General features: G+C 57.7%; 1 protein-coding gene across 2 annotated transcripts; it reads left to right on the top strand.

The window, feature by feature from the left end:
• On the top strand, nt 1–22632 carry STMN4 (stathmin 4). Of its 2 annotated transcripts, none has more exons than XM_039528516.1 (6): nt 1–129; nt 11171–11242; nt 12316–12411; nt 17225–17430; nt 19060–19251; nt 22412–22632. In XM_039528516.1, the coding sequence occupies exons 2-6, from the start codon at nt 11230–11232 to the stop codon at nt 22469–22471; spliced, it is 567 nt and encodes a 188-aa protein (XP_039384450.1). In that variant the 5' UTR covers nt 1–129; nt 11171–11229; the 3' UTR covers nt 22472–22632. The 2 variants fall into 2 exon arrangements, with proteins under 2 accessions (XP_039384450.1, XP_039384449.1); XM_039528515.1 differs by having other exon boundaries at nt 17222–17430.
• The last annotated feature ends 1948 nt before the right edge of the window (nt 22633–24580 follow it).

The following is a 24580-nucleotide window of genomic DNA, read 5'->3' as shown; positions in this document are numbered from 1 at the left end:
ATCAGCTGGCTGGGAGGTGATGTCATGGTGAGAGGCTGGCAAGCAGGGCTGATGCTGGCAGGAGCCCTTAGCAGCATTAAGTGAATGAGCAGCACCGGGAGCGAGCGGCAGCCAGAGCAGGTGCTGGGGGTAAGTGGCAAAGCAGCGAGGAGCTCAGGGAGGGAGGCCAGCGTGGGGGTCTGTTGCTTTGGTGGGGTTGAACCCTGGGATCCCAGGTGGGTTGTGCCTGGCATTGGGTTGGCAGGACAATCCCATGGGGAGGAAGTGGCACGAGGGGGTTTTACAAAACCCAGTGGCACCGTTTGCCGTCTTTCTAGTCCGTGTCTTCGAAAAGCCCGGGCTGGGTCTGAAAGCGCCGCGATCCCCCCATGCAGAGTGGCTCCCCGTCACTGGACCAGCTGCAGGCTCCCTCTTTGTCTGTCTGTCTCCCACTTGCTGGCTCGCTCTCATCCCTTGGGAGGGCCCACTTTGCTTTGCTTCTTGGGGAGGCGCAGGCTCCGGTGCCTGTAGCAGCATGCAGGTGAGGTAGCCACATCCAGGAGTGGTAGCCACTGGACCACTCCAAGAGAGAGACGCCCAGCTCCACGCCAACAGCTGGGTGCCAGCTCCTTCCTCCTCCTCCTCATCATCCCAGAGCTCATCTGTGCTTAGAGCAGGGCTGCCTTTGCTCAGCTGGGGTTGCATCCACCCAAGCAGGGAGAAAGTGCAGTGAGTCCAGATCTAAATGCACTGGTTGGTTCTCCTGTCAAAAGTGGGTGCCAGTCTTTACTCTGGGGCAGGATCCTCTGTGTTTGACGTTTTCTTTCATACTAATCTGGCTAGCCATAGCCTGGACTGCATGGGGTTTTATCTCTCTCTCTTTCTTTCCTTCTCAACCCCACAATAGGTGCATTGGGCCTGATTCTGATCTCCAGCTGGTGTAAATAAGGAGTAGTCCCACTGAAGTGAGTTCACATGGGGTAGTCAGTGTACGTGGGATCAGGATCAGGCCCGTTGAGTTCAAGGCTTGCCGGCTATACCCAGAGCACAGGTGGGTCTGTCTGATCCCACTTCGCATCTGGCAGAGAGGAGGGTTGCAAATCCCCGCCTCCCTGTCCACGCATCCCACCCAACCTTTGGGCGGAAAACTCCATTAGCCCCGAGTGGGGTGAGTTAGGGTCACTCCCTGTTCCGGAACATGCCCCGAGGATGTCGCCTTTGGGGGCAGCCCCACCTGACAGCCAGCTGGGGTGGGGCGGGATTGTAGGGGTCTGGCCCAGGGGTTCCCAGGTGGGACGTCCCGGAGACGGAGCGTTCCAAAGAGGCATCCCCTGGCTTGCTAGATGGGAACAGCAGGCATGAAAGCAGCGAGAGGTGAGGAAGCAGCCAGGGGATGGGGGGTGGGTGCTATCAGGGCTGGAAAGCGGGGTGGAGGGAGTCTGCTTTATTGATGGAGGCAGGAAACGTTCGTTCCTTGTGATGTCTTTAAATATTTATTTCAGATGGGGGAGGGGCAGGTGAGCGAGAGAAGAACTGGGCAGCAGCTGGAGGGCCCAGAAATGCATCGAGCTTTTAAAAGCTGAACCAGCCCTGGGAGGGTGGAGGTTTCCCTGCCTGGGGAGGGCTGTGCTGGCAAATCGCACCTGCCCTGCCAGACGCACGGGCGCCTCATTGTTCAGCCCAGATGAGCTCATCTGGCATTATGCAGGGCGGCTGCTGCCTCTGTCTAGCAAACAGCAGCACTCACAGCAAAACTAAATGGGCTTGTTTTAACCTCCAGCGCCTGCTTCCACAGTCCCGATGGGCTCCCTGCCCCGCAGCCTGCCTGGCCCTCAGGCTGACCTCACTCCTGACCTGCAGCCCCCCGGCTATCCCAGCCCTGGGCTCCCCACACAGCCCTGTCCATGCCCCTCACTCCTGACCTGCAGCCCCCCGGCTATCCCAGTTCTTAGCCTCTCTTGAGTAAAGAGGTACAATGTGGAGCTTTGTGTGGCAGTGCTGAGAGATGGACAAACAGCCACTGGGGCCTGGGAGGAATTGTTTCACTTCAATCAGGCTTTCAGAAGGGCCAGCCTGCGGCCCCTGCAGCACACTTCATTAGCAGCTGAGGAACGTGCGTTTCAGTCGGAGCAGAGGGGTTGCAATCAAGGTGGCCGGGCCATGCATGCTTGGCCAGGCTGTCCCCACGCTGCATGGCATGGCAGAGCCCCTCCCGCGTCTTGTAACTATGTCGGCCTCTAGTGGCAACAGCCACCCGTGGGATCAGCCTGCGCACGGCTGCAGCGGGGGAAATTCCCCCTTAGCTGAAAAGGCAGCAGGCTGGGTTGGGGGGGCAGTAGGTCTGGTAACTGTGAAGCCCACGCTGCCGCAGCATGTGGCTTAGCTTGGTGCCGGGGAGTTGGGGGATCGATGGCTTAGCTTGGTGCCGGGGAGTTGGGGGGAACGATGGCTTAGCTTGGTGCCGGGGAGTTGGGGGGATCGATGGCTTAGCTTGGTGCCGGGGAGGGGGGGGGATCGATGGCTTAGCTTGGTGCGGGGAGTTGGGGATCGATGGCTTAGCTTGGTGCCGGGAGTTGGGGATCGATGGCTTAGCTTGGTGCCGGGAGTTGGGGAAACGATGAAGCTTAGCTTGGTGCCGGGAGTTGGGGAACGATGGCTTAGCTTGGTGCCGGGGAGTTGGGGGGAACGATGGCTTAGCTTGGTGCCGGCGAGTTGGGGGAACGATGGCTTAGCTTGGTGCGGGGAGTTGGGGGGATCGATGGCTTAGCTTGGTGCCGGGGAGTTGGGGGAACGATGGCTTAGCTTGGTGCCGGGGAGTTGGGGGGAACGATGGCTTAGCTTGGTGCCGGGGAGTTGGGGGGAACGATGGCTTAGCTTGGTGCCGGGGAGTTGGGGGGAACGATGGCTTAGCTTGGTGCCGGGGAGTTGGGGGGAACGATGGCTTAGCTTGGTGCCGGGGAGTTGGGGGATCGATGGCTTAGCTTGGTGCCGGGGAGTTGGGGGGAACGATGGCTTAGCTTGGTGCCGGGAGTTGGGGGAACGATGGCTTAGCTTGGTGCCGGGAGTTGGGGGTGCCGGGAGTTGGGGATCGATGGCTTAGCTTGGTGCCGGGAGTTGGGGGAACGATGGCTTAGCTTGGTGCCGGGAGTTGGGGAGCGATGGCTTACCTTGGTGCCGGGGAGTTGGGGGGAACGATGGCTTAGCTTGGTGCCGGGGAGTTGGGGGAACGATGGCTTAGCTTGGTGCCGGGGAGTTGGGGGAACGATGGTTTAGCTTGGTGCCGGGGAGTTGGGGGAACGATGGGTTAATAACTTCTGACCTATTTCGCTAGGCTAGGTTTGTCCAGAGTACCTGTCGCAATAGCAGCAGGATTCAGTCCAGCAATGACACCCGTTTGGTGTTCAGACACCAGCACAAACCGCTCCCCGCCATTAGCCCCTTTCCCATGTGGCCCAGCCTATCGCGGTGAGTGTGGCATCCCCGGATAGGGGCGCTCTTTGCTCAGCCCTGGCTGGGTGGCTGTCCAGGAAATAACAGCGTTTTAACGAGGGGTTTCCATGGAGAGAGGCCAGGTGCTTCCAAAAGAGAGGGACCTTCCCCCCAAAGAACCTTGGGTGAGTCAGGTGTTGGCCGCTCCGCCTCACCTGCCATTGGAGCCTAGGACAGCCCATTGGTTTCTCATGTACTTGTGGGTTCTGATGGGAGAGCGAGAGGGCCAGACGTGGTGACGGTGGCCCCAGGGCCCGCTGTGATCTCCAATCCCAGAGGATCAAAGAACAGTTAGGCAAACTCTCCTCCTGCTGGGATGTCAGGGGTGCCGGAACCAAGGGAGGGGTCCTAGGGGCCATGGCCCACCCACTTTTTAACATGGGTGTAGTAGCTGAGAGCAGCCCTTGGCGTGTGTCCCTACCCTCTGGGTCATGCCACCCAGGGCACGTGGGGGGTCTGGGGCTCCCCACAATGGTCGGGGGCTCCCTGGGCAGCTCTTATCATGGCTTTGCTCCAGCTTCTGGCCTGGCCAGAGGGTGGGGCCTGGGGGGAGGAGAGTAGGAGCAGGGGGCAGTGCCACAATTCTAGCACCAGTGCCCCCCCCATTTCTACAGAGGTTCCAGTGCTCCTGTGTGATGTGACTAGGTCTCTATCGCTCTGGGCCATTGGGCTTCCCCTGAGACAAGGCGATGGGGATCTGAGCAATATGGAGGCTTGGTGGCGCTCATCTGTGGCTCAGGATCGAAGGCCCTCAGCGGGGCTGAGGGGACTGGGATAGCAAGGGGTGCTGCGGGCTAGGACTGAGGAGCTTCGGGGGCAGATCTCAGGACAGGGGTAGCGGCGGGTGGAGGGGTTTCAGGTCAGGATTGCGATGCCTCAGCAGAGCTGTGTGGAGAGCCCAGGACTGGGATAGCCAAGGGGCTGCAGGTCAGGAGGGAGGGACCTGGTCAGGGCTGTGTGAGGAATGGGGGGGGGCGGGGCAGCTGCAGGCCTGCTCTGAGATGCACGGAGGTGACCTCATTTATCCTCTACCTCTGGGCATTAATGGCTAGAAGCCAGCCCGGCGTGGCCAGCAGGGTTACTGTCATTTCCTAGTCCTCTCGCTCTGACAATGTGCAGGGCCCTTAGTGACCGGGACGTGCCGCCCACAAGGCCAAGGAAGATAGGAGCCCTCGCAACAGGGAGGAAACCCCTTCCTCTGAGACCTCCCCCACCCCACACCACCACAGCCCCTCACCCCAAGCCATAGCAAGGAGGCTGGGTGACTCCTGGAGATTTGCTGGGGCAGATCCACTTGGGTTCTGCTGCTTCCCCAGGTAACAGCTGGCATCTGGCAGGCAGGTTCTTAGCTCCCCGCCTGCCACGTTCTCTCGTGATCCGAACGGGCCACTGCTCAAAGCCTCTCCCTCCGGGCCTGTCACCTCCTGGTCGTACCTCGCTAGTCAAGAGGAAAGTTGTCCCCATCTGGGCCCTGCTTCTGGACCTGCCTGGTAGGTGCGGCCCCAGACCCAGGCGAGGGGCGGGATCAGATGGGGCTTGGTAAGCTGCCCAGTGATTCCGCCACAGCTCCAAACTCAGCCATTCCCCCAGCTGGAGGAAACAATCTATCCATTGTCAGCACGCCAGGTCACGGCCGGCTCCCTGGGCCTGGCACGAGGCAGTGCCCATTGTTTGGGTTCCTCTTTCGCTCCGCTGCGGGGCTTGTTTATGTGGCACAGTGTTGACCCAGGACCTGCTGGTTCTTAGAGCCGGTTCTGGATGCCAGGAGGTACCCGGGGGCCCACAGCTGGCTCCACCGGGGGCCCTGGGCCAGTCCCATCCCTGTGCCAATCCCAGCTCAGTGACCTTAGCTACTGCACTTTGCATGCCAAGAGGAGGGTGGCACCAAGGATGCTGCTTTAACCGCTAACACCCTGGAGCAATGCCTACATGCATCTGCAGCCCCCATCTCTCCTGCAACCTCCCCCACCCCCCGCCCAGCGACTGACACCCCGTCCTCCATCAACAGACCCAGGCACCTCACCTGACCCTCTATCCGGCCCACTGCAATGGATTTCTCCTCTGCAGCCCACACACACACGAGCGTTGTCAAATACAGCACACCCCTGCGTGCCATTGGGCCAGGCTCCAGGCCATTCGGCACCAGCCCCCTCCATGCTCCCATGTGCTGCAGGAGGCTCAGCACTTCTCTGCGGCTCCCCGGTACCCTGGTCGCACACACTGGAACAGGTCAGTCCAATAGGGCACAGCAGACCTGGCTGGGAATTGCATTGCCTGCCCATCCCTGGCTTGACAGCTCTTGGAAAGCAGGTTAGAGTCATAAACTCATAGAATCTCAGGGTTGGAAGGGACCTCAGGAGGTATCTAGTCCCACCCCCTGCTCAAAGCAGGACCAATCCCACTAAATCATCCCAGCCAGGGCTTTGTCAAGGGCTTCACTCCGTCCGTAGAATTTCAGTAGCCAGCTCTTGAGCCAGCCTTGCCGGGAACTCAGGCAGCGCTTGCTGGACCTTTCACCGAGCAAGGTGAAGGGTGGGGCTCCTGGCCTGCCTCTGCCATGGCCTTTCTGTGTAAGCTGGCACCAGAGGCTTAACAGCTCCCTGCCTTAGTTTCCCCATTTGTAACAACGATGGTGAGGAGCTTTACCCTGCTTTGCAAAGCACTTTGGGAACTTTGCACAAAAGACACTAGCTGACTATACACTGTTGTTAGCCTTCCTGGGTAGCGCCTAGAGAGCGCAGCAAGCCTGGGACCTCAATATGCCGGATGCTTTACAAGCATATGGTCTAGCCCCCACCCCAAGGAGCTGGAGATCTATAAGATTCAATCTATTATTAGCCTCCCTTCTGGGTAGGTAATGATCATTACTTCCTTTTCAGAGATGGGTAAACTGAGGCACACAGCCTGCCCAATGCGGCAGAGCGCACTCAGTGGCAGAGGTAGGGCTGGAACCCCGAGCCTAGAATCCACAGCCAGAAGGGACCATTTACGCCCATCTCGTCCGGCCTGTGCTCTCCCTCCCCAAGAGATTCCTGCGTCAAACCCAACCCTCCCGGAAGGGCTCTCTTAGCTAGGCAGAGAAATGCATGTTGATACCTAGGGACGGGCTAGAATGGGGGAAGCGGCTGTGGATCTGTGGCACTGCCCTTAGCAATCGCCTACCATGATGGGGAGACAGCAGGTGCCCAGCCACCGGGGGCTTTAGCTCAGGGGTCGGGGGTCCCGTGGTCTGGCTGCCCTTTGGCATTCGGCTGCTCTGGATCACGGCGGCGCTTCAATCCCTTAGTCGGGTCCTCCCAGGTGGAGCCCTTGACAGCCCTCGTGTGCCTGAACTCAGTGACGCTGCGATCAAAGGAAGGCAGCTGGCGTTTGCCAGGCGTGGGGTGCGCCGGGCCGGCTGCTGGGATCTCAGCTGGCTAAACGGAGCAGCACCCGGGTGCCCGCCACGTGCCCTGAACGGCTTCTGGTGAGACGCTCCAGCAGGGGGCAGCATCCTGACCCCGAAAGGCTCTTCCCTGGCCATGCGTCCAAGTGAGCCCCCCTTTCGCCACCCTGCACTTGGCAGCTGCACCAGCCCTAGTGTGGGAGCCCCAGAAACACCAGGAGGCCTGTACTGGGGGGCGCTGGTGCTGTCCCGGCCTGAACAGCCTGGGCGTCCCCTGGGAGAGCGAGAGACACGGGAATGGGCTGGAATGATTCTGATGGGGATTCTCTATGGAGGCTGCTGGACACAGACAGACCATGTGGTTCTCGCTGGCTCCCAGCTGATTCACAGCCTGTGCTGCCTAGCGCCTCCCTCCCACCTGGCCTCACCTGGCCAGTCATGGAAGGGACCGCTGGCCGCACTGCCCTGTCTTGGGTGGAACGGCCTGTGCCAGGCTGCTGAGCGGGGGCTTTTCATGCACAGCCATGGGGCACCCTCCTTTGGAATTCAAGTCCTGGCCCCACTCCTTAGCCATGGCGGGGGCTTTCCAGCGACGCTCAGCGTTGGCCGAGCGCCGCTCCCAGCGAAGTCAATGGGTGTTTTATCGTTGCAGCCAGCGGGATGTTTATGACTGACCTCAGTGGGAACGGCGTTGGGTTAACATTGAAAACCCACCCGTCACTGCTCCGTGCCTCAGTTTCCCTTATGTGTACGATGGCGCTGAAACGCTTTCCCCACCTCCCTGGGCTGATTCAATCCAAGGGGCTTTGAGCTCCTCAACAGGATCTGCAGCAGGGCTACGTGCTAGACCAACACCCCCCCACTTTGGGGTCAGAGACCAGCCGGAGCTGGGGAGAGCGGGGCAGCGGGATGAGTAGATGAATAAAGGCCTGTGCGCTGGGGAATGAACCGGGGCCACTGGGAAGAATTTTAATTGTGGCGCCTTTTCCAGCTCTGTTCCATTTAAAGAGAGGCCAGCGCCTGATTTTATCCACTGTGCTCGGGCAGGGATAGTACAGGACACATCCCATTCTGCCAGCCTGGCCTCCCATCAGTGGGGTGGGCGGGTCACAGCTCAGAGCCGGGCAGGCAGAGAAGCAGCTGTTGTGGAGATCTGCTCAGTGTGAGAACAGGGATTAAAGGCCAGACGGGACTTGTCTGCCCTCCTGGAGACCCCAGGCCACAGACAGAACTGCACCCGGAGATCAGACTCCACGCTGGGCTGAGCTGGCTAAGCAGCTGATCTTGAGTGTAAAGGCTCCAGGCGGAAGAGGGAGGAGGTATTTTTCATAGCTGAAAACCCTCTTTCTGTTGCCAATCAACACCAAAACCTAGTTCCCTTGGGGAAAGCTAGTCCCTCCTGCTGTGTTTTTGCACCCTCTTTGTTGTTGTAGGGTTGCCCGTAAGCAAGACCCACATCTGACCTTTGGTCCGGTATTGTAGGGCTGCTGTGAGAGTGCTGGGCTGTGCCTGCTGCTTTGTTATTGCAGGGTTGCTTGCGAGTGTTGGACTCCACACACTGGTTTGCTATTGGGCTGCTCACTCTGATTTATTATGGTAGGGCCGCTCATGAGTGGTGGGCTGCACCTGCTGGGTGATTATTGTAGGGTCACCTACTGAGTGGACCTCGCTGATTTATTTATCAGAGGGTTGTTCGTGAGGGCTGAGCTTTCCATGCTGGTTTGTCACTGTAGGGTTGCTTGTGTGATGCCGCAGCCGCTAATTGTTTTGATGTGCAGGGTGGAGAAAGGTATGAAAGTGTTTGCTTTGAAAATGAAAAGAGTTGATCTAAAGAGCTCCGGGGTGAGGCTCTTGGTGGGAAATCAGACCACTTCTTCCCAACCTTTGCCATGCCCGCTTAAGCAACCCCTGTGCAGAGAGAACCTGCGGGATCCAATCCACAGTCACAGATTAGGGGTCGGGGAAAGCACTGGTGATGGGGAAGGGGGGCAGAATCCTAGACTGGGGTCATCAGATGGGCTTGAACCTCAGGACAGGCCTCTACCAAGTGAGCTAAGGGAGTAACTCCAATAGCAGGTAGAGGTAGTAGGCTGCTATCTTTTATCAGACCGGGACATGATGCCCAGTTTGTCAGTACAGCTTGTTACATAAGCGGGAGAGGGACCAAGTATTGTCTGTCTATGCTGCGAGGCACCTCAGAGCTTGTCAGAAATCAGACGTCCTTTCTGTGAAGACCACTGCAATACTGAAGAAACAAACACTTCAGCCTGAATCAGGACTAAAGATCGAAAATGTTCACACAACAAAATTCTGAAGTTTTGTTTAAACTCTAGTCAATCAAAACATCTCGTCTCCGGCACATTTCAAATATTTTGTTTCAGTTTTGACCCTTTTTAATTTATTCTTTTTCAAAATATAAATTAAAGCAAATTTCGAGACACAAAGCCGTTTCCAAACGAAGAAGCAAAGCTTTCCATTCTGAAAAGGTCAGAATGGGCTGCAGCGACATTTCCAAAACAGGACGGGTCGTGTTTTCAGAACGAAAGGTTGTCAAAATCGATACGATTTCAGGTGAATCAAAATGCCATTTTCTGACAGAAAACTGTTTTGAGGAAAAATGTGCAACCAGTGATAAATCAGCCTGTAGGAAGGGTGGGGATAGGACACAGGGGCCCTCGGCTTAACTCCTAGCTCTGCCCCTGACTGTGTGGGACCTTTGGCACATCAGATCACCGCCCGGTGCCTCAGTTTCCCCATCTGTAATGTGGCGATAATACGACTTACCCACCTTTGCAAAGAGCTGGAAAGGGCCGTGTACTGGGTTATTTAGTAGAGTCACGGCCCCATACAATACAGTGTCACAACTGCAAGGTGCAGCGGGTTGGACCATGACTGCACAATGCCTGTGGTAGCTGGGCTCTGTCTGTGCGTCTGTTTCTACCTCGGGCTATCGACGGAGGCTCGTTTACGTCCCTTGTCACCCCAGAACCTGGGCAGACAGGTTCAGGCGGCGTCCTCAGCATGTCCCATCATCAATCCCCTTTTCCTTTAGGGGCCTGAGCCAATTCGCCCCCAGGGGTCTCTTGGCCTTGGGAACTAATTGGGGCACTTCCTGGTGTATCGCAAGGAAAAGAAATTGGGCTCTGAAAGGGCACTGAGTCTAGAGACAAGAGGCACCAGCTGTGTAACGTGGCGGGGATTCGCGGGCCACGCTCACAGGGCTGAATGGCCAGGAGACGCCTGCTGGGACCTGTAGGAGAACTGACTTCACTGGTACATGACTTCAGAGGCACATGCCCCAGTAGTCGAGTGGGTCTTTCCAGGCCAGGCTCCCGGCTCCCGGGCACTGGTCTGAGGGATCCTTTGTGTGATGGCTACATCTCACCGAGGATCGTTAGCTGGGACATGAGTATTAGACTCTCCGGCCCATGGTCACCCACGGTGCTGTGATCCTGCAGGGATGGGCGCCGGGCAGGACAATGGACAAGGGGCCTGGCTGGGCACCCCCCACCTGGAAGAACTGGTCTCAAGCAGGGGGCCAGTGAAGCTGGAATGTGTGACCCCCCAGACCCGTCTAGGCCCTGCCGCGCTGAACGCGTGGTCACCGCGGGGCGCCGGGTGTCTGTAACGCTCTGGCTGTGGGGCCTGCGCCCTGTTTCAGCGGCTCCTGCGCTGCAGGGAGGGAAGAAAAGCGGCTTTGTCTGCTCCAGTGGCCGTTTTTTTCTTTCCTTTGTTTTGTTTGGCTTCCAAAAGAACCGTTTGCATTGTCCTGATTGTCCCCCGCCCCAGCTCCGCTGACGCTCCTCAAGCCTGGCCTACAATGGCCCCTGTTATGGCAGCGCTGGGCTCCCCACGCTCAGCTCGGCCAGCGCACATGTCAGGTGCATCAGCGAAAGGAGCGGCGGTGGGGACCGGCATAGCCCCACACGCTGCACACCAGGACTGAGGGGCGCTGGCCCAGCGGGGTGTGGGGCGCCAGGGGGCTGCAAGTCAGGGCTGAGGGGTTTGTGTGTGCTTGTGGGTCAGTGTCTGTTTTGGCCAGACGGGTGTGACTGCGTGTGATTGTGTGTCCATGGATCATGTGTGGGTGTTGTGTGCCTATGAGTGGCAATGCGTGGGATCTGTGTTCATAAGGGTGCTTATGTCCTGGCTTGCGTGGCTGTTTCTGTTTCTGTGTGTGTGTGTGTGTGTGTGTGTGTGTGTGTGTGTGTGTGTGTGTGAGCGAGAGAGAGCACCCTGCTTGCCTGGAGCATCTCCCCTGAAGGGCTAACGGGAGCCCTGCTGAGCACTAACCATCTCATCTCTTTGCTCCTCCAGGCCCCGAGAAAGCTTCTGGCCACACTTGATACCCAGCCTGCAGAAGGAACCCGAGCGCCATGACTCTGGCCGGTACGGACGCGCCGTGAGATCCCCCCAGCCCGTGGCACCTCACTCCACCCGCTAGCGCGGAGGGGAGAGCGCAGCTGGCATCTAGCCCTGACCCCATTCCTGCGGGACAGGCAGTGGCCTTCGTCTCCATCAGCCACGTGCGGGGCAGGGTGGGGGGATGAGGCGTCCCTAGCCCCGGCAGGTGCCCAGAATTGCTCCTGCCCCTGTTCCTTTGAGGTCCCTGGGACAGTCACCTGGTTAAATTGCCCCCTGCAGCTCAGAAGATGCAGGAGGAGATGGCCCAGATAGAGATGGGCCCAACCTCCCGCCCTGAGCATACCCACCTGGACGGGAGCCCCCCTGGGCAATGCCCACGCTCCCAGCGTGCTCCTGGGGGGGCTGCAGCGGGGAGGGCTGGGTGTCGCAACGCAGTCCAGCTTGCCAGACGTGCCGCTTCACTCTCCCACCTCCTCCTTTCCCCACCGCTGCCACCCCTCTGGGATCAGGTCACAGCTTCCCCTGGTTCTGGGGTGCACCCCAGCATTGCTCAGCAGACCCAGCCTTGCTGCTACAACTCCAACAGGGGGCAGGGCAGCCTAGCAAGTAGGGTGCTGGCTTCCTGGGGCTCCGTTCCTGGGCCATGCTGTGCCTCAGTTTCTCCTGGGAGAGCAACACTTGCCTGCCTGTAGGTCCAGTGGCTAACGGGTGTGATCGCCGTGGCAAGTGGTGTGAAAAGTGAGGAGCGGTTGGTATAAAAGAAGTTTACCAAACTCAGCAGCCCATGACCTGTCTCAGCCACCATCCCCCCCACTTTACTGCTGGAGGGGGGGGGGGGGGCTTGGCGCGGCGGGTTTGGAATCCCTGCCCTCAGATGGACTTGTTCATCCCCTTGAGACAGACAAGGAGCGTTTGGCTCTGGGGGCCTTCCCGGCAAACTTCCCCACTGCCCCGCAGTGCTGCTACGCATCAGCGAGCCGCAGCTGCTCCATCCCAGAGGTGGCTGCATTTCGGTGCGGGGCGACTCAGAGCAGGTAGGAGTCTCTGGCCATCAGCCAGGGCTGCGGAGACTGACGCTCCCAATGGTGTTTTCGCAGCGTACAAAGAGAAGATGAAGGAGCTCCCCCTCGTGTCCTTGTTCTGCTCCTGCTTTCTGGCCGACCCCTTGAACAAACCAGCGTATAAATACGAAGGTAGGTCACTCCCCCACAACGCTCGCTCCTGGTAGGAGATGGGGCGATGTTGGGGGATCAGTGCACATTAATTCCTTCCGGTATTACCAAGGGCCTGCTGTGGGGGAAACAGCTGGGGTCCCCCCCGTCCTGGAACCCTGCATGGCTGGATCCCACACAGCAAACATCAGGCTGGATCAGGAAGGGCGAGGTTCACACCTGCTGACCCAGAAGGACCCACACCTGGTTGGGGCCGTGCAGCTGGTGCGGGCCACCTGCTGGCAGCTGGGAGGATTACAGCACAACATTGAACACCAGAGGAATTCACTAGACTCTCATGGGAACCGCTGGGAAATCCCTTAATAACGAGAGCAGAGGCAGGAGATCAACTAGACTGAGCTCATCTGGAAAGCAAACTGGCTCGTCACAACCTGCACCCCGGATCAGGGCGGTGATTGAATCCCACACCTTCTGCTCCAAAAGCCGCTTCAGCTAAGGGAGAGACTCCATGAGCTGGTAGCAGTAGGAGGCTGTTATCCTCTAGGCAGGCCAGCGCCTGGAATGGGACATCACCCCTTTAGCCAGTGTATTACTAACATCAGTGATATTAGTCGGATCTGCTGTTATTTCCTCAGACGCCTTTCTTTCTTGGTATATAATTAGCCTGCAGAGCCCACTCTCGCTAATTGCTATTAGCTTAGCACAGTTTTAAAAAAATCCACTGGGCATTTACATGATGAAGAACAGCCTCTGGCTAGGATAACAATGATCAGGGCCATCCACCCTCATGCTTCCTGGTACAGCCGGATCACCACATGGGATCAGGAAGAAATTCACCTTCCCTTCCCTCAGGTACAAAGGAATTTTGTTGCGTCAGAAGCATGAAGCATTGGCCATTGTCAAAGACAGGCTACCGGAATAGGTAGCCCATTGGTCTCTTCCTGTCTGACAGCAGCTAACTTCCTCGAGTCTCTCTTCATCTTATTTGTATTGTTAGGATCTAGAGGCAGGCACATGATTTCCTAGCTACTTTCTATAGCACTGTGCTCCCTGAGGCGCTCGGCTGATGCTAGAGGATAATAATAACGTTGGCTCCAGCTCCCACCGGCAGGGGAGTCAGAAACGCAAGGTGCAGACGGTGGGCGTTTCCACAGATTGATTTCAGGGAAGCCACAACTAGATGGGTCACTCCAGGTGACTCACGTCAGCAGACCCAGTCATGCTCGACAGCAAGGATCCGCAGGAATCGGGCATCACCGCCCTCGGAGTGGCCGGCTCCCCCGCCCCTGAATAGCCATGCCCCCTGCACCTCGTGTTCTTGTGTGGGCACGCCGTATTAGGTCACCCTGGAAGGCGCTGGTCTCAAGCGGCAGAGAGCCTGGCTTTCCGGATTGCCACGAGGATTGGCTCATACTGAAAACTGGGTTCTTGGCTGCATTGAAGCCTGCATGGTTTCATCTTCTATTTCCAAAGCATGGAGTCATAGAACCACAGGGCTAGAAGGGACCGCCGGGTCATCGAGTGTAATCCCCTGCCAAGACGCAGGATTTGTTGTGTCTAAACCATCCCAGACAGATGCTATCCCAGCCTCCTTCTGAAAACCTCCAGTGAAGGAGCTTCCACAACCTCCCCAGGCGTCTGCTCCATCATCCTGCTGTTCTTAGCGTGAGGACGTTTTTCCTGAGATTTAATCTAAACCTGCTATGCTGGAGTTTGACCCCATTGCCTCTTGTCCTGCCCTCTGTGGCAAGAGAGAACAGCTTTTCTCCAGCTTTTCTATGGCAGCCTTTCTAGTATTTGAAGACCGCTATCATGTCCCCCCTGCAATCTCTTCTTTTCCAAACTAAACATACCCAGATCCTTCAGTCTTTGCTCACCTGCTTTGCCTTCTGTCCCTCTGATTGTCTTTGTCACTCGCCGCCGGCTCCTTCCCATGTCTCTCCACCCTTTCTATACAGTGGTGACCAAAACTGGACCCAGTTCTCCAGCTGAGGCCTGACCAGCGCTGAGTAGAGTGGTACTATCACCGCCCGTGACTTGCATGTTATGCCTCTGTTAATGCAACTTAAAATTGCATTTGCTTTTTTGGCACCAGCATCGCGCTGCTGACGCATGTGGGGGTTGTGATCCACCACAACTCCCAGAGCTGGGCGCATTTTGTGTGTGTGGCAAATAGCAGTAGTAGGCTGTTATTCTCCAGGGGGAATCAGTCCCTGGAATGGGACATCACCCCCTTAGCCACTGTGTCATTTACAGCAAATTCATCAAAAATACATTTTTCAGGTCAATGAAACTGCTAGTGAATTTGGGTTGGATTCAGCAAATAGTTTCTGCCAGAAAAAAAGTGGGGGGAAAAAGCTTTTCTGAAAGGTTGGAATGGTTTGTTATTTAGCTAATGAGAGAGAGAGAGAGAGAGAGAGAGAGAGATGAAAAACACCTCCCCCAAAACACACCTGAAACAAAACAAAACTCATTTCATTTTGGGGTCAATCTTAACATTTTCTGTGACTCAATTATTTTTTTTCCGGTTCTTCATTTCAACAAGAAAAACCAAAATAATTCAGCTTCAGTTTGAACCAAACCAAGTTTTCTCCCCACATTTTTCCATTCAGCCTCCAGACGCCCCACCAAATAATCCACGATTCACTTCTATCTGCTCTAAGCTGAACCTGGCCCATGAAGGGCCATGTCTCAGCAGGGGCATGGCCTGTATCCTGGCAGGCTAAGCACTCTCCTGGTACTCCCAGCCAGGCCCACTCTGAGTTCACACTGCCCATCGTAAGCCAGTCCAGCCGCAGCTTCCTTGCCAGGGACAAGCCGTAAACCCTGCTGTGTTTTGTGCTTTGAACAATGGACTTGCACGGGGGCGGGGGGTCAGCTCAGAGCGGGTGATGGAGCCTGAGACGCGCGGGCGTGTGAGCGAGAATGAGAAGATAAGGGGTGAGGAAATGGATGAGTGACCGTTGGTGCAAGGGGGCGTGTGTGTGAATGCTGGGGGAAGCGTGGGAGAATGCCTGAGAAAAAGAGTGGTGAATGGGGAGTGAGTAAACCAGGAGGAGTGTGAACCTGGGCGACTGAATGCCGGGTGCGTGAGCACGTGTGTGAGCATGTGTGTGTGTTAATACAGGGGAATTGAAGGCGTGAATGGCTGCTGGGGGACTATGTGTGTGTTGGTGTGAGCGGATGGCAGAGGATTAAGCATGAGCGGATGTGAGTGTGAGCGGCTGGTGGGGAACTGAGTGTGAGTGAGTGGCTAAGGGTGGCAGACTGTGAATGTGCAAGTGGGTGTGAGTATGTAAGAAGGTGTGAGTGGCTGGGGGGGTGTGTGTGTGTAGCTGCAGAGGGGTTGAGTGGGAGTGTGCAAGTGGGTGCGAGTGTGTGAGCCAGTGCGACTGCATGGTGATGGGGGCAGAGTGTGAGTGGTGTGAGTAGCTGGGGTGAGAGTGCAAGTGGATGTGTATGTGAGTGGGTGAGTGTGAGCAGGTGTGACTGAGTGGCTGCAGGGGGTGCTGTGAGTGTGTGAGTGGGTGTGAGTGGCTGCAGGGGGCAGTGTGAGTGGGTGAGAGTAGCTGCAGGGCTGTGAGTGGGCAAGTGTGTGGGTGTGAGTAGCTGTGGAGGGTGTGTGTGAGAGCATGTGTGAGTGGCTGCAGGGGGCAGTGTGAGTGTGTGAGCAGGTGTGAGTGGCTGCAGGGGGCAGTGTGAGTGTGCGAGTGGGTGTGAGTGGCTGCAGGGGGCAGTGTGAGTATACAAGCAGGTGGGAGGGTCGAGTGTGTGATCGGGTGTGCTTGGCTGCATGGGGCAGTGTGAGTGTGTGAGCAGGTGTGAGTGGCTGCAGAGAGCGGTGTGAGTGTGTGAGCAGGTGTGGGTAGCAATGGAGGGTGAGTGTGTGAGTGGCTGCAGGGGGCAGTGTGAGTGTGAAAGTGGGTGTGAGTAGCTGTGGAGGGTGAATGTGTGAGCAGGTGTGAGTGGCTGCAGGAAGAAGTGTGAGTGTGTGAGCGGGTGTGAGTAGCAATGGAGGGTGAGTGTGTGAGTAAGTGTGAGTGGCTGCAGGGGGCAGTGTGAGTGTGTGAGCGGGTGTGAGTAGCTGTGGAGGGTGAGTGTGAGCAGCTGTGAGTGGCTCGGGGGCAGTGTGAGTGTGCGAGCGGGTGTGAGTGGCTGCAGGGGGCAGTGTGTGTGTGAGCAGGTGTGAGTAGCTGTGGAGGGGGTGTGTGAGAGCAGGTGTGAGTGGCTGCAGGGGCAGTGTGAGTGTGCGAGCGGGTGTGAGTGGCTGCAGGGGGTAGTGTGAGTGTGCAAGCAGGTGGGGGGGTCGAGTGTGTGATCGGGTGTGAGTGGCTGCACGGGGCCATGTGAGTGTGTGAGCGGGTGTGAGTAGCTGTGGAGGGTGAGTGTGTGAGTGGCTGCATGGGGCAGTGTGAGTGTGCGAGTGGGTGTGAGTGGCTGCAGGGGGCAGTGTGTGGGTGTGAGCAGGTGTGAGTAGCTGTGGAGGGGGTGTGTGAGAGCAGGTGTGAGTGGCTGCAGGGGGCAGTGTGAGTGTGCAAGCAGGTGGGGGGGTCGAGTGTGTGATCGGGTGTGAGTGGCTGCACGGGGCCGTGTGAGTGTGTGAGCGGGTGTGAGTAGCTGTGGAGGGTGAGTGTGTGAGTGGCTGCAGGGGGCAGTGTGAGTATACAAGCAGGTGGGGGTCGAGTGTGTGAGCAGGTGTGAGTGGCTGCAGGGGGCCGTGTGAGTGTGTGAGCGGGTGTGAGTGGCTGTGGAGGGTGAGTGTGTGAGTGGCTGGATGGGGCAGTGTGAGTGTGCAAGCGGTAACTCCTCCTTTGCTCGCTCGCTCTCCCAGCAGACACCGTCGACCTCACCTGGTGCGTCATTTCGGACATGGAAGTCATCGAGCTGAACAAGCGCACCTCAGGCCAGTCCTTCGAGGTGATCCTAAAGCCGCCGTCCTTCGACGGGATCCCCGAGTTCAACGCCTCCCTGCCCCGGCGACGCGACCCCTCCCTGGAGGAGATCCAGAAGAAGCTGGAGGCGGCTGAGGAGCGGCGGAAGGTAGGCAGACGGGCCCCCGGGGCTCACGCTGCGTGTGGCTGGAGACACCCCCGGGGAAACGTAGCACATTGGGGCGCTGGTGTGTCATGGCATGGGAACAGGTGCAGAGGAGTCTGGGAGGTATCTGAGAGGTCTATGGAGAAGCAGTTGAATGCAGTGAGCTCACGGGGTGAAGACTCACGACGCCCGGCCCCGCGTCCTCCTCCGGACGGCCCAGGCCGTAGGATGGAAAGGGCAGGCTCCGCGCAAAGCCATGGCCAAGCGCCGTCCGCCATCTCCAGGGCTGCTCTGCTGAGGGCACTCGTCCAGCCCGGGCAGGCATCCCGGAGTGGGCGTTTGCCACCTGGCTACCTCGTGTGGTTTGCCGGCGTGTGAATTATTGATCAGCCTTCAGCATCCCCCACCATTACAGTGGCCATGTGCCCAGTTTTCGATAGGAAAGTCTGGTCGAAAAGGGGACCTGACAGTGTCCAGTCAGCTCTACTGACCAGGCACTCAAAGTCCGGTTACTGCAGGCGGGGGAGGCGCCAGGTCATCACCTGCGCCAGCCCCTACTCAGCCGGGGCCACCTCCTACCTGCGTCGGGTGGCTGCAGCTCCCAGCCCTGGCTCTGCAGAGGAATCCCTGGGGGAGGGAAAAAGCAGCGAGGGGAAAGAGGAGTGGATGGGGGCGGGGCCTTGGGGGAAGAGGCGGGGCAGGAGCAGGGCTTTGCGGGGGGGAATAGGCAGGGCAGGGGTGGGGCCTCAGGGGGAAGTGGTGGGGCAGGGGTGGCTCCGGCAGGAGTGTCCGTTTTTTAAATATTACCAAGTTGGCAGCCCTACCCACCGCTGACCCAGCCACCAGGAGCTCTGCCGGGCAGCGGATTGAATCGCCCTTCGCATGGCTTAACTCCATGCCAAGCTCTGCCCTCAGCACCCCTCAGCGACTCCACTGAGTCCAGCAGGGTCCCATGAGTGCACCGGGATTGGGGGCAGTGGCAGGGGGAAGAATTTGCACTGATTCTTTCTAGCCAAAACTGCAAGCTCCCCCCATCGCTTGGAATGGGCCAACCCGAGAACCGGGCTGTAGTGAAAAGCTGGAGGCAGGAAAACACATTAGCACGGAGCATGGGGCTTGTGGAATCACTGGCTCCTTGGCCATCACTGGGCTTTGAACCGTCGGAGCTAAGAGCCTGACTATCCGCAGCTTGAGCTAAAGAACTAGGCCAAGATCCTCGAAGGTACTTATAATAATAATAATAAAATAATAATAATTGGAGATATACCAATCTCCTAGAACTGGAAGGGACCTTGAAAGGTCATCGAGTCCAGCCCCCTGCCTTCACTAGCAGGACCAATTTTTGCCCCAGATCCGTAAGTGGCCCCCTCAAGGATTGAACTCACAACCCTGGGTTTAGCAGGCCAATGCTCAAACCACTAGGGAGTTAGGTGCCTAAATACCTTTGACGCTGTGGGCCTCAATCTCCTAGGCAGCAGCTGTGGCTGGGGTGGAGCGGGGGTTATGTATCGCAAGCTGAACAGCTGGTTCCACTCGTGACTCAGGCACCTCGCTGCCCCCAGCGGGCCCGGGACTCTGCGTGGCTCTCGCCCGGCGCTCAGCCGGCTTGTCCTGTTTGCTTTGTGGATGCAGTACCAGGAAGCGGAGCTCCTGAAGCACCTGGCGGAGAAGCGGGAGCACGGGCGGGAGGTCATCCAGAAAGCCATCGAGGAGAACAACAACTTCATCAAGGCGGCCAAGTTGAAGCTGGCGCAGAGGATGGAGTCCAACAAGGAGAACCGGGAGGCCCACTTAGCCGCCATGCTGGAACGCCTGCAGGAGAAGGTGAGTGCCGGCCGCCGGACCCGGGGCTGTGAGGAAAGGGCAGGGCAAGATGCCATCGATGCACCCATCAGGTGCCCTGGGGTGTCCCGTATATCTCAGCAGCACCCAGAGGAGCCAAGGTCAAGGCCCCATTTGTGCGGCACAAACACTTAATACGAGGCAGGCCCTGTCTATTCAGACTGTAAAGACAGAGGCAGGGTTATTGGACAGAAGGGGACACTGAGGCCCAAAGCGATGACAGGCCAGATTTTTAAAGGGATGTAGGTACTGAAACGGGCAGATGGGCACTCGAGTCCATCAAACCGGTGCCACTGACCTGGTCAGAGCTACAGCTCAGGTCCCGCCTAACCCCCTCCACCCCCGCCGGGTGCCGAAGTTTCAAAGCGCCACCCTGCAGTTAACGAGCTGCTCGGAGACCTAGCCCGAGCTGCATCCCCGGAGCGGGATTCCCGGAGGAGGCAGGGGCCCGCTGCAGCCCCGGAGCGGGATTCCAGGAGGAGGCAGGGGCCCACTGCAGCCCCGGAGCGGGATTCCAGGAGGAGGCAGGGGCCCGCCTGGCTCGCCAGCAGCGCCTGGTCCACCAGGCCTGAGACCGGGTACCCGTCGGACCCCGCAGCAGGAGGGCCTTAGCCAGGCCGCCCAGAGCTAAGGTGGGAATGACCCGCAGGAAGGACAGCCGCTCAGGGAAATGCAGGCCGAGCGTGTGAGCGGGAGACAGGTGGAGGAGGGCTGGATTTTCAGCTGCCAGGGCCCCTATCTACGCCGCCAAGCTGGCTCAGGCACCTGACTCCGGGAGAAGTTCCCGGATGAGGATCCCACCCGGAGGTGGCTACCTTTGGCCCGTCCGCCAGGCACAGCAGCTCAGCCCCTACCCCTTCCCGCCCCCTCCTCCGCATTGCACTCCTGGCTGGCCTGCTTCAGAAAATCCCCTTTTTAGGGGCTTAACGATCCCCCGGGGCCCTGAAATCAGGGCCGAAAGTTCTGCGAGACAACGGGTCACCCAGGGGCTGGGCCTTGTTCTGCTCTGCCGGGCAATACCTAACCCCCTTTCCAAAGCTGGCCCAGGGTGATTTGCTTGAGGCCAAGTCTGTGGCAGAACTGGGAAGTGTATCCTGCTCTCCTGAGACCCAGCCCAGTGCATTGCCCCCCGCCCTCGCCAGGCCGGCCCCGGCTCCCCTGGCTCCCCTTGGGGCTGGTTCCCGCCGAGCTCTCTTTAATCTCGGCAGCTTTATTCTTAATTGCAAGGGGGCCAGCTCCAGCTGCTGGTTATGGGGTGTGTTTTTTGTGGGGGGCTGCGTCACGTGACTCATTGGGCCCAATCAGCACCTCCAGCTGCTGGGTAGCAGCAAGATAATCACGGACTGGGGCAGGAATTGGGGTGTTGGGGGAGCTGCCTGGGATCCTGACTCCTGTCACTACGGTAGCACAGATTTCGGGGTCTGCGCTGTAGAAGGCCGGCGAAGGCAGCAGCCTTTGTTCAGTGATGATCATTTCCCTCCACCGCCTGCCTGCCTGTTAATCTGACTTGGGCTGGTGTTAAGTAATTGCCCCTGTCCCCGTGGAAAGGGAGGGGTCCTTGGTAACCCCACCATCTCTCTCCTTTCCTTCCCGGGAGGGAGACTCCAGGCCCAGAAACCCACCACGGGGATGGGGCTCTCCAAATGGGGGTTCCCATCCCTCTCTCCAGCGCCTCTCTGAAAGGCTTTGGGCTCAGAACGTGCTGGCAGAGCAGGGTGACCCTGGGGGACAGCCAGGCGGTTCCAGACAGGAGTCAGAGACCAGGCCAGGCGGACGGACAAACAGCTGGGCTTGTCGGCTAGCTCACAAGGGCAGCTGCTGACCCCCGTTTCCGTCTCGCACCGAGGCACGCCCACGGAATCTCCCTCTTGGCCGTCCCCCAGCCGCCAATCCAGCCTGGTCTATGTCTCGGTTTAAGGTACTTCGATGGCCCCATATCTGAGCACATCACAGTCTTTACTGCCTTTCCCTTTGGGCAGCAGGGCAGTGCAATGAGCCCCATTGTCCAGATGGGGGAACTGAGGCACAGAGCGGCTGGAGCAGAGCAGGGATTTGAACCCAGGTCTCCCGAGGCTCAGACGAGCACCCTCACCACGGGTCCCTCCTTAGAATCTTGCCCACTGCTTTGTCCAGGCCAGTTTGTAAGGACACGAGTAAAGCGGTGCCCAGCCCTTTCCTAGGGAGATTCCACGGCCTGGGAACTGGCTCATTCTAAAGTTCATTTCCTCAGTTTCATCTCCTGTCTCCTAAGCCCAGTGCCTTGGGCTCCCCTATATGCAGTTCCCCTGCCTCCTGGGTTACGGCGCCCCCTCCGGGCGCCATCCACAGAGGACAGCACTTTGGTACAACCCAGCGAGGAGGCCTTGGCAGACACACTCCCCCGTGGGCCACACCTGTTGAACATTAGTAGGCCTCTTATATCTCCTGGAAGATATATAAATAAATCCATTCCAACGCCGGTGAAACTGGTCCTGCTCCTCCACCAACTCCCCTCCTCACTAGCCTCCTCCAAACACCTTCTGCAACCTTCACCTTGTATCAGAGACCAAGAGAGTGAGCCAGAGAAGGCCAATCTAAGAACAGGCCTACAATGCAGTGAGAAACCCACGGCTGGCCCATGCCAGCTGACGCGGGCTCGCAAGGTTGTTTAATTGCTGTGTAGATGTTTTGTCTCAGGCTGCAGCCTGAACCCTGGGACCCTCCGACCTTGCAGGCTCCTAGAGCCCGGCCTTCAGTACAAGCCTGGATGTCTACACTGCAATTAAACAGTCCTGGAACCTGATCTCCGCGCCCCTGAATCAGCTGGCACGGGCCAGCCATGGGTTTTTAAATGCAGTGTGGACATGCCCTACGTTCACGGCAGTCTCTGGGACACTCAGTGTGGTCTTGTCTGATCGGCTCTGCCTTTCTAGATCGGGGCCAAGGACTATCTGTGTCTGGGCACCATTACAGACCTTAATAATCACACCCCCGGTATGACACCGGTGGCTTTGGTGTTGTTACGCCAGGGAGGAACCTGGGCCACCACACTCTTTCTGTCCTTGCCTCTCAGTCAAACCCCTCCGTAGTCCCCTTGTCGCTGCCCATCCTTGAGTCCTGAAGCTCAGCACGCTAACAGGGTCCCCCTTCCACCCCCCCCCAGGACAAACATGCGGAAGAGGTGCGGAAAAACAAGGAGCTCAAGGAAGAAGCCTCCAGGTAGAGAGGCCAGGACGGTGGCGGTTTGGACTGACAGCACCAGTGAAGCTTTGCGACCGATGATGGGGAGTTCCTCTGCTTGCTTTGTTTGTGAATGTAAAGAATTGACCAGTGAAGCCATCCTATTTGTTTTGGGGGAGGGAGGGGAGATGGGGAGGAGAGAGATGGGGCAGGGAGGTGTTTGTTGGAGGGAGGATGGGGAGGGCTGGGGGGGAATAGACACACCCCATTTGGGAAGTCTACAATCCTCTCCACGGTTTCATTTTTACTTCCTCATCATTAGTGTCCAAGAAAGAGTCCAAACGAACAAAGGGTCGGTGACGCTGGCTGTTAGGGGAGGTGACACGACGGGGTGGGAGAGGGATGCACAGCGTGGGTGACTTTAATTTGGGGATCAGGGCTGAGCGGACGGGGCTGCCCTGTCTGCATCTCTCTGTAACTGTGGGCAGGAAAGTCGTCTCTCGGGGGTGCGTGTAGCCTGTTCTGTGTTTGCCATGAACTTTGGTCATTAATACAAATGAAACATCTCCTCTCGGTGTCTCGGTCTTATTCTTCTTTCTGTCTCTAACGGCAGGCCTGTTGGGGGCCTGGTGCTGTTTGGCTTTGTTCTTCCCAGAAGCTCTTGCAGTCTTTTGGAAATAATGCTTCGCCAGCAATTCAGTATTGTCAGACATTAATTAACAGGTTTCCCACCCTCTCCCCCCATCAATGAGAAACAATAGCTTCCTAGGCTGGTGTTATCTGATTGTAGGAGACACTTGTTTGGCTGCAGTGAAGTGAAGTTCAAAATCCCTCTGATCTCCCTAAGAGTGAGGATTTGTCAGATAAAGCCCAGGATGTCTCTTCTAATGAGAGATCCCTTTTTCTAGGTATGGAGCAGCAGAAAATTTTGCTGCAGTTTGGAGTGAGGAAAGCCGTGGGAGGGCAGAAGGCACCTGTGGCTGGGATTTCTGGGAGAAGAGACGTTCAGCTCTGTGGTGAGCCACAGAGAATCCAGTGCAGGGCAGCGGAAGTGATGATGATGCAAGGGGTAGAGAAGAGGAGGGACTGAGGGAGCCCGGATGATAGAGCCAGGGAAGACGGGGGAGGGTATCCGATCACAGGTTATAACTAGCTTCAAGCTAGCTGTGCCCATGGAGAGGTGAATTATCGCTAAGGCCAGCAGGATAAAGAGTGACGTCCCGAAGGGAAGTGAGGAAAAACTGAAGCTAGCTATGAATGGTTTTGTCCCAGCTGGGTGGTGGAATGGGGTCCTGGAGGAGATGGTGGATGCCTCCTTGTTACAGAGTTCCAAGGACACGTTAGGAAGGAAGATAGTGGAAAGGAGCGACCGCCAGATCCCTGGGTCGGGTTGCACTGAAAGACCAGCCAATGCTGGTGTTCACGGCCCCATGTGTGGGGTTGAGCTGCCCTCTCACTCCTGGAAAAAGCAGAAAGGCTGAGGTGAGGTGCGGTCCATCCAGCTCTGAGCCAGAAGGCAGAGAGCTGGAGCGGCTGGCCTGCAGACAGAGCCTTCCAGCTAGACCGAGCCCTACACACCACATCGATTTCCAGCAAGTGAGGTCTCGCTGGCCACTACAGCCGGATAAGGCTTTTAGGGCATTGATTAACTGAGAGGCCTTGATAAAATGGCCTCTCTGGAGCTTTTAGGATGAGAGCAATTAATCAGGGCCCATCTCTTCAGAGAACAGCTCGGCACAGGATCTGGCTGTGGGAGCTGGTGGGAGGGGGTGGGGAAGAGGGTCTGTTCCAGTTGTGGCACCAGCTGTCTTTTTGTATACAACCATTGTAAATAAACTGCCTTGGCATTTCTTTCCTTTCTCGTGATCTGTGCAGTGTCTCGGGTGCATTTTGTGCCATGGCCTTCTGGCTCTCCTGCAGGTAGAGAGAGAGAGAGAGGGATGTGTGTGTGTGTGTGTGTGTGTGTGTGTGTGTGTCCGTCCAAGGGGAGAGATTGTGTGTGTGTGTCCGTCTGTCCAAGGGGAGAGATTGTGTGTGTGTGTGTCCGTCCAAAGGGAGAGATTGTGTGTGTGTGTGTGTGTGTGTGTGTGTCCGTCCCCATCCAAGGGGAGAGTGTGTGTGTGTGTGTCTCCCCATCCAAGGGGAGAGTGTG

Source organism: Mauremys reevesii, linkage group 3 (assembly GCF_016161935.1).
Source record: "Mauremys reevesii isolate NIE-2019 linkage group 3, ASM1616193v1, whole genome shotgun sequence".
Classification (NCBI taxonomy): Eukaryota; Metazoa; Chordata; order Testudines; family Geoemydidae; genus Mauremys; species Mauremys reevesii.
The sequence above is the reverse complement of the archived record's forward strand: the minus strand, read 5'-3'. Positions and strand labels throughout refer to the sequence as shown.

What these genes read in the sequence shown, in the direction of transcription:
- STMN4 (XM_039528515.1), top strand. An exon ending in CGGCTGAGGAGCGGCGGAAG is followed by an intron (nt 17,431 to 19,059) that starts GTAGGCAGACGG and finishes TTGTGGATGCAG; the next exon opens with TACCAGGAAGCGGAGCTCCT. An exon ending in TGGAACGCCTGCAGGAGAAG is followed by an intron (nt 19,252 to 22,411) that starts GTGAGTGCCGGC and finishes ACCCCCCCCCAG; the next exon opens with GACAAACATGCGGAAGAGGT.